The sequence below is a fragment of the Arvicanthis niloticus genome, chromosome 20, assembly GCF_011762505.2.
Source record: "Arvicanthis niloticus isolate mArvNil1 chromosome 20, mArvNil1.pat.X, whole genome shotgun sequence".
Lineage (NCBI taxonomy): Eukaryota > Metazoa > Chordata > Mammalia > Rodentia > Muridae > Arvicanthis > Arvicanthis niloticus.
In genome coordinates, this window is record NC_047677.1 from 32,305,925 (window position 1) to 32,325,184 (window position 19,260).

Sequence of the window (19,260 nt, forward strand, 5' to 3'; positions counted from 1 at the left end):
ATGTCCTGGGTTTAAATGTCTGGAATACAGAAAGAGGGGTGGGGCTTGCCTTTGGTATAAATGTCAGCCCATGGTGTATATGTTTTCAAGATGCCCTTAGAAGTTTGAAAACTGCTCAAAATAAGCCGGCAGTTTCATACATAGCTAGTGAAACATTTTACTTCTGCTCAAAACTAATGGGTAACATAATTACTAAATTTTACATTCTTCTATTTTTCTCAGTGTATATGTTTTTTTTTCCAACCAAGATTCTTCTGTTCTTTATGTAATCTCAACTTTTTTTAAAAAACAATTATGAGTATGAATGTTTGGCCTGCATGTATGTACGTACATATGTATGTATGTATGCATACATGTGCACTGCTTGTATACCAGGTGCCTGCAAAAGTCAGAAGAGGACTTCAGAACCCCTTGAACTGGAGTTAATGGATGGCTCGAACCACCATGTGAGTGCTTAGAATTGATCCCTGGTCCTCTGTAAGAGCAACAAATGCTCTTAGCTGCTAAGCTATCTCTCCAACCTTTCTGTTGGCTGGGAACAATGGTTGTGAAGGGTTCTGTGCAGCCAACAGTTGAGCTCCTGCATACTTCTTATATTTTCTGTCACATTTACTTTTAATTGCCAATGTTAGAATAATTTTGGGTTTATATCACAGCTGAGTGATAAGACTTGCGTGTGGTGGACCCCCATTTTTGATCCTCAGCAGCAGAAGGAACAGTTCTGATTGATTGATGGGTGGGTGTGTTTGGAGTAGTGCTTGTTTGGAGGTTTTTATAAAGCTTTTGTTTTTCCCTTTTCCTTATGTGTCCTAAATTTACATTGCCCAGCATTGGCCATAGTGCCAGGCCCAATTCATGTGTCACATGTGGGACAGTGCAGACATGTTACACTTCCGTTGCAGAACCCTGAACCCTGAAGTACAACACGAATCATACCAGCACTTCAGAGTCACTGCCTTGTCTCCACTCTCAGATGAGCCCTTCGTTTCTTCTGGCATTATTTTGTATGCTTCTGTGAGCTTGTATTTCCTTACACAGTTACTCCAAATTATCACTACTCTACTAAACTTCCTTCTTTTCTACGAGTAAATGACCTTTCTCCTACTGCACAGAGGAAATTGAGGTTACAGCAGGAACCCCCGTAACTTCCTGTTCTTAGACCTATTTTTGTACCTTTTTTTGCCTCCTTTTTTTCTTGTCTCAAAGATAAGTCCATTTGGTGTTTCTTAGTTTTACCAATATTTCTTGGTTGTATGAGGAGGAGAGTAAAGGTGGCTGCGGTGAGCTTTATAGATTCCGAGAGGTCTAGTGAGATAGCTCAGCAGGAAAGAAGGGCAAGAGCCACCAAGCGTAATGATCTGAGTTTATCCCCAGGACCAAACTGACTCTTAAGTTGTTCCCTGTCATCTACATGCAGGTACACATGAGAAAATATAATAAAGGATTTTTAAAATTCAGAGTAAATAAATAAAGCCTAAATGGAGCTAGAAATCATCAACCAGAACGGAAAATGGCAAGGCCATGAAGTCAGATCATTCTAAGACTAGAAGACTAGAGAAATTATGAGATGTTAGCAGTGATGAGGGTATGCAAGTGGAGCGAGCGCCACAGGCTGTAGTCAAGGTTTTGCTTTGACAAGTTTGGATTGGAAGCCTCCAGAGGGTTTGGAGTAGAATTTGAATGATGTGATTAAGCCTTTTCTTCCCCTTAATTTTATTTTATTCTGTTTATGCATGTGAGTGTTTATCTGGGCATTTGTTTGCACACCAGAAGAGGGCATCATATTTCATGGGACTACCGTTACAGACAGGGATGAGCTACCATGTGGGTGCTGGGAATTGAGTTCAGGACTTGGAAAAGCAGCCAGTGCTCTTAACTGTCAAGCTATCTCTCCATCTTCAGCCCAAAAAATAGTAAATTCAGCTCCCAACAGTGAATCATTTCATGACCAATATTGTTTCATTTGTAGTCATCCTTGGTTTTAAAGATTTTAAGATTTAATTTTACTTTTTACTTTGCGTGTTTTTCCTGCATGTGTGTATGTATGCCATATGTGCCTGGTGCCTTTGAAGGTCAGAAGGCTTTAGGTTTTCTGGAACAGGAGTTAGCAGATGGTCATGAGCATCATTTGGTATTGGGAAACAAACTCCGGGTTGTTAATGGGAATGAGTACCCTTCCAGTGTGCTCCGTCTCCCTCTCTCCCTCTCTCCCTCTCTCCCTCTCTCCCTCTCTCCCTCTCTCCCTCTCTCCCTCTCTCCCTCCTCCCCCTCCCCCCTCCCCCTCTTCCTCTTCCTCTCCCTCTCCCCTCCCCCTCCCCCCCCCCACACACGGTTTTGCTAATTCATTGAGATCAAGTATTATGTATCCCTAGAGTATCTTTTTAATTAACTGCATGCTAAAGCTAGTCTTGAACCTATATGATCCTCCAAGCCCCTGGACTGCAATTTTAGCATTTTTTTTTTTTTTTTTTAATTTTGATGTATTGCCGTAATTCTCCTTTCCTTTTTCTCTCTCCAGTCCCTCCCATATTACCATCCCACCCACTCCAAAATCTATGACCTCGTTTTCTTTTATATACATACATACACACCTACAAACATTCTAAAATAAATAAACACAACCGGTTTAGTCTATCTAATGTTACTTGTAAGCATATGATTTCTGGGCTAACTAGTTGTTGGATAACCAACTGGGAGGTGCTTCCCAGAAAACCGTTTTCCCCACTCAGCATTCCATAGTTGTCCATATAGTTCATGCTAGGGCCCCGTGAATTTGCTCATTTCCTGGTAGCGTGTTCTCCTGGTGTTGTCATTGTTTAGGTCTTGTTTAGGTTGTCATCTTGATGAGTCTTCATGGGTGTAGCCTCTGTGACATCTCTAGGAGATACAGTCTCAAACCCAACTTCTGGTTCCTCTGGCTCTTACAGTCTTTATGTCTGGTCTTCCACTTGTTGTGTTGTTATAAAGGAAGTCCCATGTGCTACATTTCATCTGTGTCTTTTTATATGAGTACACATGCAAATAATAAATAAAATAGCTAATCTCTCATTATTTGCATTAGTCAGTTTCTCCTCTGTTGTAGTTTTAATATTAAGTGGCTTTCCAATTTGGTTTCTTACTAATTTACAGCTCACCCTAAATGGTGTCAGGTTTCAAGTTTTTTTTTTTTTTTCTGTGTTTCGAATAAAATTCCATACAAAATCTCATGTCTACTATTAGATAATTGTTTTTTCGCCATTTATATATTCTGAGTACTTCAAAGATAAATTCCTGTCCTCGTAGAGCTTAAGTTTTACAGGAGGTATGGGAATGAAAACAATAAGCAAACTATCTCATAATAAACATTTTAATAACTTCTAAGACAAAATGAAAAATAGAGTGATTTTAGAGCCATTAGAATTGAGAGGATGGGGTCTGTACCTTTAATCCCAGCACTCTGAGGCAGAAGCAGGCAGATCTCTGTGAGTTTGAGCCAGCCTCGTCTACAGAGTTCCAGGACAGCCAGGGCTACACAGAGAAACTCTGTCTCAAAGAAATCACCCCGCCCCCTCCACAAAACATAAAGAAAAAGAAAGAAATTGAGAGGGTGCCTACTGGGTGGTGGTGCAGCCCTGTAATTGGAGCACTGTGAAGTCCTGGTGGCATTATTGTGAACAGTCTGTGATGGGGAGAGGGCCTGGGCTGGACATGGCTGGTCTGTACCATTGCAGTGACAAAAACGATATTAAACTGAAAACGATATTAAACTGTCTAGCATGATGATTTCAGCATTGTGTTTTTATTTTTGATTCTGGTAAATTCCTTGTAATGGCACAGTCATCATTTCTTGTTCAGATTACGTCCTGGGGATGTTTTAGGTTCCTGTCTTCCCTTATGTATCCGCCTGTCTCCTCCTGTTGCTGCTGTTGTCTCACCTACAGTTGGCTACACTGTTTAAAGAGCTCCTTCTCTGCATTTAATCCATACTTGCTATGTCCTTAAGAGTCCTCAGAATACCTCATTGTTTGATCCTTCTGAGTTTGCATGTATGATTCATTTGGAAAGCTTTTCCCCTCATCTCCTCTACTTATCAAGTACCTTTTGTATTTTTTTAAGATTAACTCAACTCACTTTTTTTTTTCAGTTTACAAAAGGACAATTTTCTCTTCAGTGGTAACTTTTCTTGTTGCACCTAACTAGCTCTCTTGTCATCCCCACTAAAGCATGTGTGAATTCTGTATCCTAAATGAAATTTTTTGCATTATGTCTCTTCCTCTGGACTTAGAATGTTCTTGGCAGGAATGCTGTCTCATATGTGTTCTCAGCTCCTGACATAGTAATCAGTTATCACTAGGTTTCAAAATCCTGTAGGATAAAATACATCAATAGTAAATTTAATACCACAGGCAGAGAGGCCATTTCAAACATAATTAGACAAACTGTCTAACTCAAGTCTCCTGTACAGTGGAATATAAGAAGTCAAAGGAACCGAACCAGCGGTGGCTCAGCCCTTAAGGCGTCCGCCTGCAGAGGGCGCTGGTCTCTCTTTGTGCGTGTTCGAATCCCGCCCGCTTCTGCCAGCCTCCTCCCACGCACGGGCGGTGGTGGCGCATGCCTTTAATCCCAGCACTTGGGAGGCAGAGGCAGGCGGATTTCTGAGTTCGGGGACAGACAGGGCTATACAGGAAACCCTGTCTCGAAAAACCAAAACCAAAAAAAAAAAAAAAAAAAAAAGAAGAAGTCAAAGGAGAATGTTTTTTTAAAAGTGGCAGATTTGCAGACTTAAGAGCAGAAGAGGTTGAGAAAAGAAAGTTAAAAAGTAAGGTACTACTTGAATTATGATTGCATCCTAACATAGTAATAATAATTACTCCTATGAGTATCTGTAAAAGCTTAAATTATATTTAGTAACATAGTCATATGTAACTCACATATTTATAAAATTTTTATAGTTTGAGTAAATTTAAAAACTAAGTGTTGTTAGAAAATGAGTTTTCCTCTGTGCTAGAGACTGAACGGATACATGTCCATTTAAGTGCTAGCATGTGTGCGCTCTACCACTAAGGTACATACATCCTGAGCCCAAATACCCTTTCTTCCTTGGAAATGGTAGCAAGCATTTTACCAAGGTTTAGTCCTCTACTTTCACACTCCCCACATCTTAAACAAACAAACAACAAGACAGGGTCTCATTGTCTGGCCTGGAATTCACTGTAGACCATGCTAGCTGGCCTCAAAGCTCACAGTGAGTGATATTTGCCTGCCTTGTGTTCCTAGTGCTGGGAGTAAAGGTATACAGCACCATGCCTCACTCCTCTTACCCATATTAAACGTCACTTTCACAGTAGAAAATAAGGGTTGGGTATCATTGTCAAGTACACCATGCACACTGCCATCCTTTATTAAAGTATTTTATATTACCACAAAAGCAATTTTAGGTTGCCCATTCCCCATTTGTTCCTGTGTTCTCTCTTTCCATCCTCCCTCCCCTTTCTCCCTTCCTTCCCACCCCCCTCCCCTGTGTGTGTGTGTGTGTGTGTGTGTGTGTGTGTGTGTGTGTGTGGTGTTTAGCCCAATGTGTCTTACTCATCCTGCACCTCCTAAGTACTGTGGTTAGAGGTGTGTGCAGACTTTCATTACTATTTTCATAATAATACATATCTCATATATTTGCAGATGTATGTATGTGTATCATCAAAGTTCTCCTAGAGGTCCTGAGTTCAAATATGACTAACCCCAGGAGTCAATCCAATTTGAACTAGATTTCTTTTAAAGATGACTTTTTATATTACCTGTATAAGTATTTTGCCTGCATGTGTACATGTGTACGTACCACATGAACACCTAATATTCACGCAGGCCAGAAGGCTCTAGATTCTGTGAACCTGGAGTTATGCGCAATTATGAGTTACCATGTAGGTGCTGGGAATTAAACTCAGGACCAGCCAATACTTATAACTGCTAAGCTATCCCTTCAGCATCCAACCCCCTCTTTATTCTTAAGAGAAGAGGATTGAATGATACAGCAGCTCTCAGGTGTATGTATATATGTCTATCCTTACCATACATGTATGAATAAAAGTGAAGCATAGCTCAGAAATCTGTAGTATAGGATTAATTTAGAAGTTATATAAACACATTTTAATTGAATGTTCATTTCATATAAAAACTAGAGTAGAACCTTGAGATCAGTTCTGTAAGAATCAGAAAGTTGCCGGGCAGTGGTGGCACATGCCTTTAATCCCAGCACTTGGGAGGCAGAGGCAGGTGGATTTCTGAGTTCGAGGCCAACCTGGTCTACACAATGAGTTCCAGGACAGCCGAGGCTAACAGAGAAACCCTGTCTCGAAACCCCCCCCCCCCAAAAAAAAAAAAAAAAGAATCAGAAAGTCATTATTGGAACTTTATGTATATACTCTCTGCCTTAGTTATGCTTTCTGCTGCTGCAACAAAATACCAGGACCAAAGAGACTTGGGGAGGAATGGGGTTATTTGGCTCACAAGTCCACATTACTGTCCATCATGAAAGGAAGTCAGGACAGGAACTCAAGCAGGGCTGGAACCTGGAGGCAGAAGCTGATGCAGAGACCACAGAGAGGTGCTGAGGTCTTACTTCCCCATGGCTTGCTCAGCCTGATTTCTTTAGAATCCAGGACCTTCAGCCCTGGGATGGCCCCACCCACAATGGGCTGAGGGCCTCCCCACCCCCCATCAATCCCTAATTTAGAAAATGTCCTACAGGATTAGCTGCAGCCTGATTTTATGGGGGCATTTTCAGCTGAGGCTTTCTCCTTTCAGATGACTCTAGTCAACTTGATATATATAACCTAGCCTAATATCACTCTCTGTTAGTTTATATACCCAGGAAGCTTTGGAAGACTACTGAGGTTGAACTCCCCTGTCCTGCTTTTTTGTTTTGTTTTGTTTTGTTTTTCTTTTAAGCCCAAGGTGTTCTTGAATATTTCAGTTTTGACCTTAAAAAGCATTCAAGAGGTTCTCGGCCTAGTTTGAGGAAGCTACAGATAGTAAATTGTGCTTAGCAGATGTTGTAAGCTGGTGACTCAGCTCTGTGCACTCCATGTCAAAAAATGGCTTGAAAGTAAATTTCCTTCATTGCTTTCTAATTTTTTTAAAACCTTCACAAGTATTATTTAAGACATCAAAAAGAATTGTGTCAATTTAGAAGGAAACATTTGTTAAGAGCTTTTTTGTTTGTTTATTTTATTTATTTATTTATTTTAAGACAGGGTCTCTCTTTTGTGTAGCTCTGACTATCCTAGAACTCACTATGGAGACCAGAGTGGAACTACACTTATGGAGATCCACCTGCCTCTGGCTCCCAGAGTGCTGGGATTAAAATCTGCTCCATCACTCCTGGCTTGGCTTTGTTATTTGATTGTTTTAAATAGTATGGTTTACTCTAGTAACCTAGGATAGAGAAGGTCTTTATTCCTAATGATACTGCAAATTCTCAAAATGTAGGAGTATTACAGTTCTTTACATTTTTCTTATCAAAGGATTTCATTTTGAAAATTATCTCAAACAAAAATCCCTGTGGGTTATTTTTACTTCTTGCCCCTCTTTTTTATTTTCAAAACAAGGTCTTGCTATATAGCCTTGACTAGTCTAAAACTTTCTGTGTAGGGTAGGCTGGCCTCCAGTTTACAGAGATCTCTGCCTCTTGCATCACACTGCATTGCACTCGGCTATCTTGGAAGAAGACATCATTGAACAGGGAAACAAACAGCTATTGTTGTTTTTCTAAATTTTTTTTTTTGAGAATTATGGTAAATTATGTTTGATAAATTTTAATTTTATTTATAAATTAGTAACTTAGAATTTCCCTCATTTTATGAGACTATGTCACTAATAAGCTATTGAAAACAGCAGAGTTTCACACATTTGATTCTATGAGTACATGAATTATTGAAGAAAGGTAAAAAGGGCCTTGATATGACTCCTGCTTATTTATTTGCTTTCCCACTGGACACTTTGGAGAAGAGCACTTAGTTTGTGATTTTCTGTTTAGTAGAGAAGATAATCATCATAGTTATTGCTAGGATCAACTGAGATTAACTGGCTGGAGTGGTGTTCAATCTTAAAACATACTTAGCTGCATGAGGCCCTAGACTTAATCCTTATTCCCACCCTCTGAGATTATCCTTTGTTATAGCTTGGGCCACACACTCCCATGCCTCTCCTTCTGCCATGTGGATTCAGTTTGCTAGGCTTGATAGCAAACACTTTTACAACTGCCAGTCTGTCTCTCTGGTACTTTTGATTTTTAGAACGTTTTTTAAAGTTATTATTTTTTTTTTTTTACTGCATAAAGTGTCAAAATGGCAATCTATAAAGACTGAAAGTCAATTTGTGCCATTAGTTACTCACTATTTAAGAGGTTATTTTTTACATTGTGTTGAGATTAAAGGTGATAAAGGGTTTGCCACTATGGTTGATAACATGAGTTTGAGTCCCTGGCCCCATCTCATGATAGAGAGCTCACTCCTTCAGGCTGTCCTCTGACATCCACGTGGGCATACACATACATAAAATGTTTAAAACAACGTAACTTGGTTGCCTCTTAAATACATGTGTGTTTTATATTTTGTGTGTATGTTTGTATGTATGTACATAAAATTTATTATGTATAAAGACATCACTGCTGGCAAACCTTCTCATTCTGTGTGCCTTAGCTTTGTCATGTGTAAAATGGAGACAGTGTTCAGTGCTATAGTGGTATATTGAGGGTTAATTGCCATAGTACAGGCAAGAGTTTTAGCAAGTACCTGTTGGATAAAAGTCCTATGATCAAGTAAACTCTGCTAACAAGGCTTTGATTTAGTAACTAATTCTAAGTGTTGCATTAACTTTTCTAGTTGGAAAAATAATAAAGAAAAAGAATACGTTTGTTATCTTTTCAGGCAAAATACATTGGGTTGATGGTGATTTTTGTTGTCATTGTTTGTTTGCTTAGTGTTTGGGTTAGGGCCTGGCTTTGGCTGATTTGGAACTCACTGTAGACAGATCCACCTGCCTCTGTCTCTCAAGTGCTGGATAACTGGGTGTGTGACCATGTCTGGCAAGACAAATGTTTTTAAAAGCCAGTTAAAGGAGCTTTGCTTTGAAGAAATATTTTCTACTCAAAAATTCTGGCCTATGATAGTAAATTATATTAATGCATTTGCACTATTATTATCATCTTTTTGTTTAGTTGTTAACGGTTTCATTTCATTATGATAAGAAATCTGCCTTTTCCCTTTTCCATTGAGCTTAATGTTTGGTTTTGTGTTATGCCATGTCCCCTGCTCCTCCCAGCATCCTCCCAGTATCCATATACTGAGAATGGGAATGTTCTCAGTATACAAGTAGAGTTTAAGGTAGTGCTGCTGGTGCTTATGTTGTTCTGCACACATTACTAGCTTTGAAGCATTGATCATGACTGGAATTCCATCGAACAAACACTATGATTGTTCTTCTGTCAATTCAGAGACAGCTTTTAGGTCAAAATTGCTTTTCCAAGCCAGAATGTCAAAGTTAAATAAGAGAATTCAAGATATTCATTGAAAAAATACTGTAGTTTAATCCTTTTTCACTTTAAATGAAGTTTATAGTAACAGGAGTTTTAGACAATTAGTTTGTCATATACTTGAATAGTAGCAAAGTTTAAAAAGTAAATACAAAAAAGAATAACAAGATGAGCACAGTTTCTTCAGTAATATGTATGTTGTATATATATAAAAATCTCCTACTAAAAATAAGAAGCAGGGCTGGCAATTAAGAGTGCTGGCTGCTGTTTCAGAGCACCTGGACTTCGTTCCCAGCATCTGCATGGCAGCTCACAACCTTCTGTGTTTCTAGTCATAAGTGACCCAAAGCTCCCTCTGGCATCTGCAGGCAACAGACACATATGTGCAACACAACACACACACACACACAATTGGAAGTAGTTGTTTCATAGAATTTGAGTTTACTTTGTACAATGTAGGCAATTAAATATAATTTCAAGGAACGGTCGTGCTGAGTGAGCAACATCTCACAGAGTCCTTGAACTCAGAGAGCTGAGTGTCTGTGAGCCAGTACCCTGGATAGATACTAGTTTTTTGTTGTTTGTGTGTTTGTTTGTTTGTTTGTTTGTTTTTGCTCAAGCTCTCAGTCCCAGGCTTGTAAACCAGGCTGTTTTAGAACTCCACGCAGTCTCTCTCGACTGCGCATCCTCAGTATCTGGAGTGAATGGTGAGCAACCACAATAGGCCTGAGATTGCCAAGCTAGGAAACACTCTACCACTGTGATTTGATACATTCACAGCCCTGCTTCCAGATTCTCTGTTTCTGTCTTGTCCCTTTCCTGTTGCTGTGATATAATAATACCCCAGTAAAACTAATTTAAGAGGAAAGAGGATTATTCTTGCTAATACTTTGTGGCAAGGAAGCCAAAGTCAAAGCTGCTCCTATTGCACTGCCAATCAGGAGTAGTGAACAATGGATGCATGTTCCTCCTCCATTCACTTTCTCCACCTAAACACTCCAAGATCCCCACATTGTATGGTGCCACCCACAGGGCAGATTTCCCTCCCATATGTACTACTGCAGTTAAGATTATTGTCCCCAGGGATGCCTAGAGGCCACTCCAGCTAAGTCATCTGTCAAGGCGACAACAGGAACTTCTATACTTCCTAGCAAAGGAAATATTGCCAAATTGAACTTTGTCATTTGCTAGGGGTTATAACTGACATTACACAGAATGTAGCTTGTAGAACAGGAGTGGTAATCAAGAGTGCCGTTCCTTCGGTACCTGAGTGACTTGCTTTTGGAAAAATTAAATATATATTACATTGGCAAAAAAACTTTTTGTATAGGTAATTATAGTTCATGTTTTTAAAGGTATGAAAAGTGTTGTAGGTTTTTAAAAGTATTATGTGGGGTGTATGTGTGTATGTCTGCCTGTCTGCCTGTCAGGCCTTATGCTCAGAAGAAAGAGGTCTTTGATTCCCTGGCACTGGAGTTACAGGTGGTTGTAAGCTGCTGTGTTGGTGCTGGGAGTCAAACCTGGATTTCTCTATGAGCAGCAGCAAGTGTCTTTAACTGCCGGGCCAGCTCCAGCTCTCCTTTCTGGCCTTTCCTCATGCTCACTAGAGAGACCAGATTGGCTTGGCTCTTGGAGCTATCTTCCTGCATCAGCCTCTTAAGTGCTAAAATTGAAGGTGTTCACTGTACCTGGCACTTGTTTCTGACTGGCTCTCTCTTAGGTAGGTCTGGCTAGCTTTAAACTTTTTAACCTTTTGCCTCCTCATGGTATTGGAATTGCATGTGCACACCAACATTACTGTAACAATTGAATGATTTAGGAAAAAATAGTATCATTACTTTATAAAGCCTTATAATAGCCTATTAAGGCAACTGGCAGATTTAGTAACTGCCTTACAGATGAGGGGGGACTGACTAACACAAATTCAGACAGTCTTAGTAAAGATATTACAAAACCAAATTTTGTTGTTTGGTGTCACTTTTGAATGATAGTAGTTGTCAAGGATCAAATCTCACTACTGAATAATTTCCTATTCTATATTATAGTTGCTAAGAAAACTAATTTCTGAGTTCATTCTTTTATATTAAGGACTGTAGAAAAACAGTTAAGTTATAGCACTATTGTTACCAAAGTGTGATGAGGCCTTCTCTTTTTGTTTATGATTTTAGGACGACATAGACAGCCTAAAGCCCGTACTCAGGGACAACCCACAGCTGCATGCGGAAGTGAAAGTCTGGGTAAAGGAACAGAAGGTTCAGGAGATTTTTATGCAAGGTATTTATTTTGAAGTTCCACATCATTTTCTGAAACTAAGCCACCTTTTTTTTGATTGCTCAGTTTTATGCAATAGTTTATTAATAGTAGTCTGCCAGAAAATAATTGGCAAAGTATAAATAAACACTTTGATAAAATTTATAATTTCACTGATTTATTGTACATGGAATTATAACGTCATGGTTGTTTTGTTGATAGAGAAATTTCCATACTGTAGATTGTTCAAGGTAGGTTCTTCCTGGAAAAAGCAGCATTGTTTGCAGTGGAGGGTTGCCCACAGTCACAACTGATGTCCTTGGAAGCGGCAGCTGATGTCCAGTCAGTGTCCCTGTGCTTCCACAGCAGTGACCAGACATGAGCTTCAGTGCTGTTTTCTTTGTTTACTTAGTTACAGGGCTGCTAGAACATGTGATTTTCAAATCAGACCAGCTTTATAATTCCAAGTAATTTGTTTTAATAGCAGTAAAAGCATGTGGAAAATAGAAGGTTTTTGTGACGTTGAATTGAAACTAAGACATATGACTTAAATTGTTGATATGCTGTTGACTGCAAAGAATGCAATTTTGTTACATTTCCATATTTATCTCAGTCTTTGAAATTCACGCCAGTTTTTAATTCCATCACTTCAGAATGAGTTTCAGTCCAGACTGGTCTTACAAACTGAGTTCCAGGATAGCCAGCACTATACAGTGAGACCCTGTCTCAAAAACCAAAAATGAAATAAAACTATACAGTTTTACTTTTACTAATAAAAGTATTAGTAAGTAGTGATCTTGAAGATGTAACTTCTGTTTTATATGCTACCGTACAACAGCAAATCATCTGGGTATTAATTCTTAGTGAAGTATTCTTGAAGCTTTAGTCATAGAGACTTTCAAACATAATAAACAAACAAACAAATATATAAATTGGACTTCCTGCAACTTTATCCTACTCAACTATCAAACCTCAGAATCCTTTCCTGTCTAGAAGTCATCACCTTATTATATACAATTTTTTAAAAGATTTATTTATTTTATGTATATGAGTATATTGTAGCTGTTTTCAGACACACAGATCCCATTACAAATGGCTGTAAGCCACTATATAATTGCTGGGAATTGAACTCAGGACCCTTGGAAGAGCAGTCAGTGCTCTTAACCACTGAGCCATCTTTCCAGCCCCAATTTTTTTTTTTTAATTTTTAAATAAAGCTACTATCTTTAAGTACAGAGATCCAAAAAACTGTTGACTGTGGTTAGATGTTGTAATGTGTTCAGCTTTACTTTCCCCCCACACTTTGGGTAGAATTTGGTGACATAGTCACACTATTTTGGTTTTTTGAGACAGGGTTTCTCTGTATAGCCTTGGCTGTCCTGGAACTCACTCGGTAGACCAGGCTGGCCTCGAACTCAGAAATCCGCCTGCCTCTGCCTCCCAAGTGCTGCGATTAAAGGCGTGCGCCACCACTGCCCGGCATCTATTTTTCTTTTTTTTTAATTTTTATTTATTTATTTATATCCTTAGGGAAGAAAAATTTAAAGTATTAATAATTTCTTTCTATCTTTGGCAAAAATATATGAGGCTCACTTCAGATTTTGTTCATTGTGGGTTATAAGGTGGTTGTGCTTCCAGACTTAGCTCCTCCTTCCTGTCCCATAAACCAAATTATAGATTACTTTCTCATTTCAGACATGATCTCATTTTCCCAGACTTTTAACTAGTTTTACTTGTGTAACATGTTTGAGAACACTGTGGCTTTACATTGTGTCCTGTTCTTTTCCTTATATATTATTGCAAAAATACTCTATTTGTTGCGGTGTCTATAATAATTTGCATTCTGAGCTAAGATACTTTTCCTCTAAGACATTTTTAAAACCGACGTTGTGTATTTCTCATCTGTCACAGAGCTTTGTTGCTTTTAAAAGGTAATTCCTAAGTATTCCTAAATGGGAAATGTCTTCATTTAAGATATCCCTTGTGTTTTGTTTTCTTTTTTCTTTTGTCTTTGTTTTTCTTTTCTTTTCTTTCTTTTTTTTTTTTGTTTGTTTTGTTTGTTTTTTAAGGTCCTTATTCGTTAAATGGATACAGAGTGAGAGTCTATAGACAAGATTCTGCCACCCAGTGGTTTACTGGCGTAATTACTCATCATGATCTCCTCACCCGCACCATGGTCGTTATGAATGATCAGGTAAATAGTTAGAGTTGTGGTGCTGGGGCTCAAACCCAGGGCTTTGCACAGACTAAGCACGCCTTCCATGTGCTGAGTGCATGTTTACTCCCAGCCCTAGCCTCTCAAGTAATCCTTCGAAAAGGATATTTTCACAAGGCAAACATAGGTCTTTCCTGCATTCCCAAGACTAGTTTTCTTTATATAACAGTCCTGGCTGTCCTAGAACTCACTTTGTAGACCAGGTTGGTCTTGAATTCACAGAGATCTGCCACCTGACAATATTATATTTTACTAATTTTTTTTGTGTGTGTACATATATGCATATTTATAGGTGTGACTATCACAGTACACCCATGGAGGTCCTAGGACCAGTTTTAGGTCTCACTTCAGGATGTGGGTCCTGGGGATTGCATCTGCAGGCTTGAGAGTTAGCGCCTTTACCCGCTGAACCATCTCTCTGGCTATACAGGTTTCTAAATAAACCTAGTAAGTTTAAATGTATGTGGTGTTACATTGAGGCCACTTTAGCTCAAGAAGTGATAGTGATGTCACATTTATCCCAGTACACACACAAGACGCAGTTCCTAATTGATCAGCCTTTCCCCCCTGATTAAAACTTAGCTTTCTTACAACTTGAGATTTTTTTTCTTGTCTCCAATAATATATACCTCCCAGGTCATTTCCTTTTATTACTGAACACTTTAAAAAACAAACATAGTTCTCACATAATTTTTAATTAATAAGGTTCTCTTTTAAGAATTACGCTGAATGCAAAAGGGAAAAGGTAATTTTTGTCTTTTGTAATTAAAATTGGTTATGTAAGCAGGTGGTATTGTATACATTTGAATTCCCAGACTGATTTGTAAATAGTTTAACTGAGTAAAGAAATTGTACTAATGTTATACTGGTCAGTTTGTTAGATTTAATGTTTGTTTTATGTCATGGATTAGGTACTAGAACCACAGAATGTCGATCCTTCTATGGTTCAAATGACCTTTCTAGATGATGTCGTTCACTCTTTGTTAAAAGGTGAAAATATTGGCATTACATCACGACGCAGGTCTCGTGCCAGTCAAAATATCAGCAGTGTTCACGTATGTATGTTATTAGTAATGCATTTTAATAAAATACTTTTCCTCAGGCTATTCAAAATCAAATAGTAATATAATCATTGTTGATTTATTTTTAGAGTCATTATACACGTGCTCAAGCAAATAGTCCCAGGCCAGCAATGAACTCTCAAGCTGCTGTACCAAAACAGAACACACACCAGCAACAGCAACTAAGAAGTGTTCGACCCAATAAGAGGAAGGGCTCAGATAGTAGTGTCCCTGATGAAGAGAAGATGAAGGAAGATAAATATGATTACGTATCACGAGGAGGTAGGACCCACTTTTTAAAAGTTGCTTTTGAGAGAGAGATGGTCAGTCTCACCACACACCCCTTGCTATCCTGGAGCTCACTGGCTGGCTAGTGTCAGAGTCAGAGAGATCTGTGTGCTAAGTGATGGCATTAAAGGCATGTGTCATGTGTCGTCCTGCATAGCTTGTTAAGGGCTTGTTCATTAATAAAAATGCATTAAGATATGCTTATTGATCACGAAAAATAAAATTTCTCTCTCTCTCTCTCTCTCTTTTTTTTTTTTTTGCCACAGAAAATCCTAAAGGTAAAAACAAACATGTGGTGACTAAAAGACGGAAACCCGAGGAGGATGAAAAGAGGCTGAGCATGAAGAGGCTTCGGACGGACAATGCTTCCGACGCTTCTGAGAGCAGTGACTCCGAAAACTCAAGCAAGAGAACAACTGAGAAATCCTCTGAACAAACACCAGAATATGAACTGAAAAATAAAGTCACTTCAAAGATAAATGGAGAGGAGGGACAATCCCAGGCTGCTGAGAAGGCAGGAGAAGAGATCCTAATAGATACTCGGCCTCCCTGGGACCAGATGCAGGAAGATAAAAACCATGAAGATGGGGAGAAGCCCAAGTCCATGGACAGCCAGCTCCAAGACAAAATGACTCTCCGTTCATCCGAGCAAGCCACAGTTGCTGACCAGAATTCTAATGATTTAGTCCTTCAAGAATGCAATATGGAAAACCAACGCACAGTGGAATTATTACCAAAGGACAGGTTAGTGTCCAGAACACCGACACCCAAATGTGTTATGGATATCAAAAACGACACTCATTCAGAGAGGGTGGCTCAGGAAAATTCAAATACTTTTGGCCTCCAGACACCTGAGAACATGGACCCAAATGTTAGTGATTCCAAACATTCAAATGCTAAATACCTAGAAACAGCAAAGCAAGATTGTGATCAGAACTGGATCAGTGATGTAGTGAAAGTGGATTTAACTCAATCAAGTGTTACAAATACTCCTTCAGGAAATGATAACAGAGATATGGAGAAAGAGAGAAATCACTATGTCTCATACATGGCTTCATTAAGTACAGTTTCTGTCACAGAGGATCAGCTACATAAGCGAAGTCCACCCCTAGAAACCATAAAATCTAAACTAACTACTTCAGTAGATACTCAAAAGACAAAATCCAGTTCTTCACCTGAAGTTGTTAAACCCAAGGTCACTCATTCTCCTGATTCTGTGAAGTCTAAGGCTGCTTACGGGAACACTCAAGCTGTTGGTGAGCGAAGACTGGCGAGTAAAATAGAACATGAGTTATCCAGAGGTAGTTTCCATCCTGTTCCTACTCGAGGCAGTGCTTTGGAAACTACAAAGAGCCCTCTAATCATTGATAAAAATGAGCACTTCACAGTCTATAGGGATCCTGCTCTTATTGGATCAGAAACAGGAGCTAATCACATTTCACCTTTTCTGAGCCAGCATCCTTTCCCTCTTCATTCCTCATCCCATAGAACCTGTTTAAACCCAGGTACCCATCACCCTGCCTTAACACCAGGACCCCACTTACTAGCTGGGGCATCTAGTCAAACTCCCATACCTACCATTAACACTCACCCTCTCACTAGTGGTCCACACCATTCTGTCCATCACCCTCATTTGCTTCCCACTGTGTTACCTGGAGTGCCTACTGCCTCTTTACTGGGTGGCCACCCACGCCTCGAGAGTGCCCATGCGAGCAGCTTGAGCCACCTAGCACTAGCACACCAGCAGCAGCAGCAGCTGTTACAGCACCAGTCACCTCATCTTCTCGGACAAGCCCATCCTTCCGCTTCATATAATCAGCTTGGACTTTATCCAATTATTTGGCAATATCCAAATGGAACACATGCATACTCAGGACTTGGTCTCCCTTCTTCTAAGTGGGTTCACCCAGAAAATGCAGTTAATGCTGAAGCATCACTAAGGAGGGTAAGTGACATTGTTGTGGCTGTGGAGCAGCATGTGTGTTTGTTCATTATAATAACCTCACCAGACTTAACTTTTATAGATCACACTATCTATTAAACTGTGATTTATGGTATATATTTTGGTAATAAAGTACAGGCTTAAAATTATATGTAATAGTTAAGACTTTAAATGATGTTATATTAGCCCTTGAACAGCTGAATGCATCACTTATGTTCATGGGATGTTTCAAAACAGGACTTTTTAAGTGCCTTTTGTGCTTTGGGACATTTGAAGTTAGGCACTCCTTCTATAGTGACATTATAACAGGGTCATATGTCTGAACAGCATAGAAGCCTTACTTTTTATCATGTTAAGTTTTGCAGAATGTGGAAAGATGGGACTCACACTCTTCCATGCCATGTGTGCTTCCTCCAGCAACTAGCTGTGCACTAATACCACACAGACAGTAAGAGTAAGGGGATATATGTCACTGTTAAATTCTGACCGTGAAGCAAGCTTGGCCTTTTGCTGACCATGGATTCTTTAAGTATTCCTCCTGAACTGTTTCACATACCACTTCACTTGTAGTAAAAGCAACATAAAATTTACCATTTTTATAATTTTCATGCTCTCAGTTGCATAAGTAGTGTCGAGTTTTTCCATCTTTTACATTGATCCATTTATCCATGTATTTATTTATCATCCAGCAATCCACCCATCCTTCTATTGTGTCTGTGTTGCCATAGCGGGCCGCAGCACTCAAGTGGAGGTCACAGGACAACTTACTGTGCATGTGGGCTTCCTTTCTTCTGCCACATGGCTTCTGGGGCTCGAATACAGGCAGCCAGGCATGAGTGCAGGTTTCCTGCTAAGCCGTCTGGCTGCCTAGTGGGATCGAGTATCTTTGAACAGTATATAAGGCATAAACTCTTTTATCCTGTAAGATGAAACTCCACTTATTAGACATTTAATTCCCTTCTCCCAGCCTTTGGCAACTTTCAGTTAATATTTCTCTAATTCTCTGTCTTACTTCATTTAATATGTCCCATAGGTTCATCCATATTCACACACTATTATTACACAGATGGATGGCCATTTTTTAATGCTGCATTCTACTTTATTTCAGGTGTATGTAGGTAGGAACACATTATCCAGTCATTAGTACTGGGGCCTTATCCATGTTAATCAAGGACTCTACTGCTGTGCCTGCCACCTTTTGTTTTGTAATTTTTTTGTTGGTGAACATTTGAGTTATTTTCAGTACATAGCTTTTAGGAACAGTACTTTCATGCAGATGGCACCTGTACTTAACCCTTTTCGTGCCATGTTTTGGGCAAGATCCATAATGTGTTGGGAGTGATGATTTGGAAGCCCTTGCTACTAAATTTCTTATTTATTTCAGGAATACTATTGTTTATATTTAGCATTGTATTGGAAATGGCAGTAGACACAGGTATTGTCATGATGCTAAAAGTTTGTCAGAGAAGCTTTTATAATTTTAGGTGGCAATAATGAGGTCATGAGTGCCATTAATTCATGCTACAATGGCTGATGGATAGTCAGGAACACCTACTTAGCAGTTGGCAATCTAAGGATATTTCTTGTGGTTTATTCTCAGTAACTCCCCTGTAGTTGGCTTTGGGTTTGGGTTTCTTTAATGAAATTAACAGTGGTTACTACAATTGGTTCTCTTCAGTATTGGCACAGTTACTATTGTTAAGGTTTCAGTTCTAGGATTGTGCTTCCAGAATCACAAGTTTATCCCTCTTGATTTTGTTTCTGATATAGGGTCTAGATTCTATTTGCATCTGTAATCATGTGCCATTGATCATGTGACTTGAAACCCAATGGAGTTTCTGGTTAAATCATCCCAGAAAGTAGAAGTTACAAATGGAAATGAAGCATCCAATCACGAAGTGCATTTTCACTTGAGAATAAAGCAAGCCTGATGATCGTGTGCCCACTGCAACCCCTCTTCTGGGTCATCACTGCAGTTGGCAGTGCACAAAGATAGGCT

General features: G+C 39.3%; 1 protein-coding gene across 9 annotated transcripts in view; it reads left to right on the forward strand.

Moving 5' to 3' along the window:
- Jmjd1c (jumonji domain containing 1C) overlaps positions 1 to 19,260 on the forward strand; it is a 166,355-nt gene that overhangs the window by 110,940 nt on the left and 36,155 nt on the right. For 8 of the 9 annotated variants that reach the window (XM_034524362.2, XM_076917025.1, XM_076917019.1 and 5 more), the window contains 5 exons: positions 11,674 to 11,779; positions 13,825 to 13,949; positions 14,882 to 15,025; positions 15,121 to 15,313; positions 15,586 to 17,264. In XM_034524362.2, coding sequence (XP_034380253.1) covers positions 11,773 to 11,779; positions 13,825 to 13,949; positions 14,882 to 15,025; positions 15,121 to 15,313; positions 15,586 to 17,264 — 2,148 coding nt within the window. In that variant the 5' untranslated portion in view covers positions 11,674 to 11,772. Of the gene's footprint in view, positions 1 to 11,673; positions 11,780 to 13,824; positions 13,950 to 14,881; positions 15,030 to 15,120; positions 15,314 to 15,585; positions 17,265 to 19,260 lie in introns of all 9 variants that reach the window. The other variant, XM_076917022.1, reaches the window with a different exon arrangement.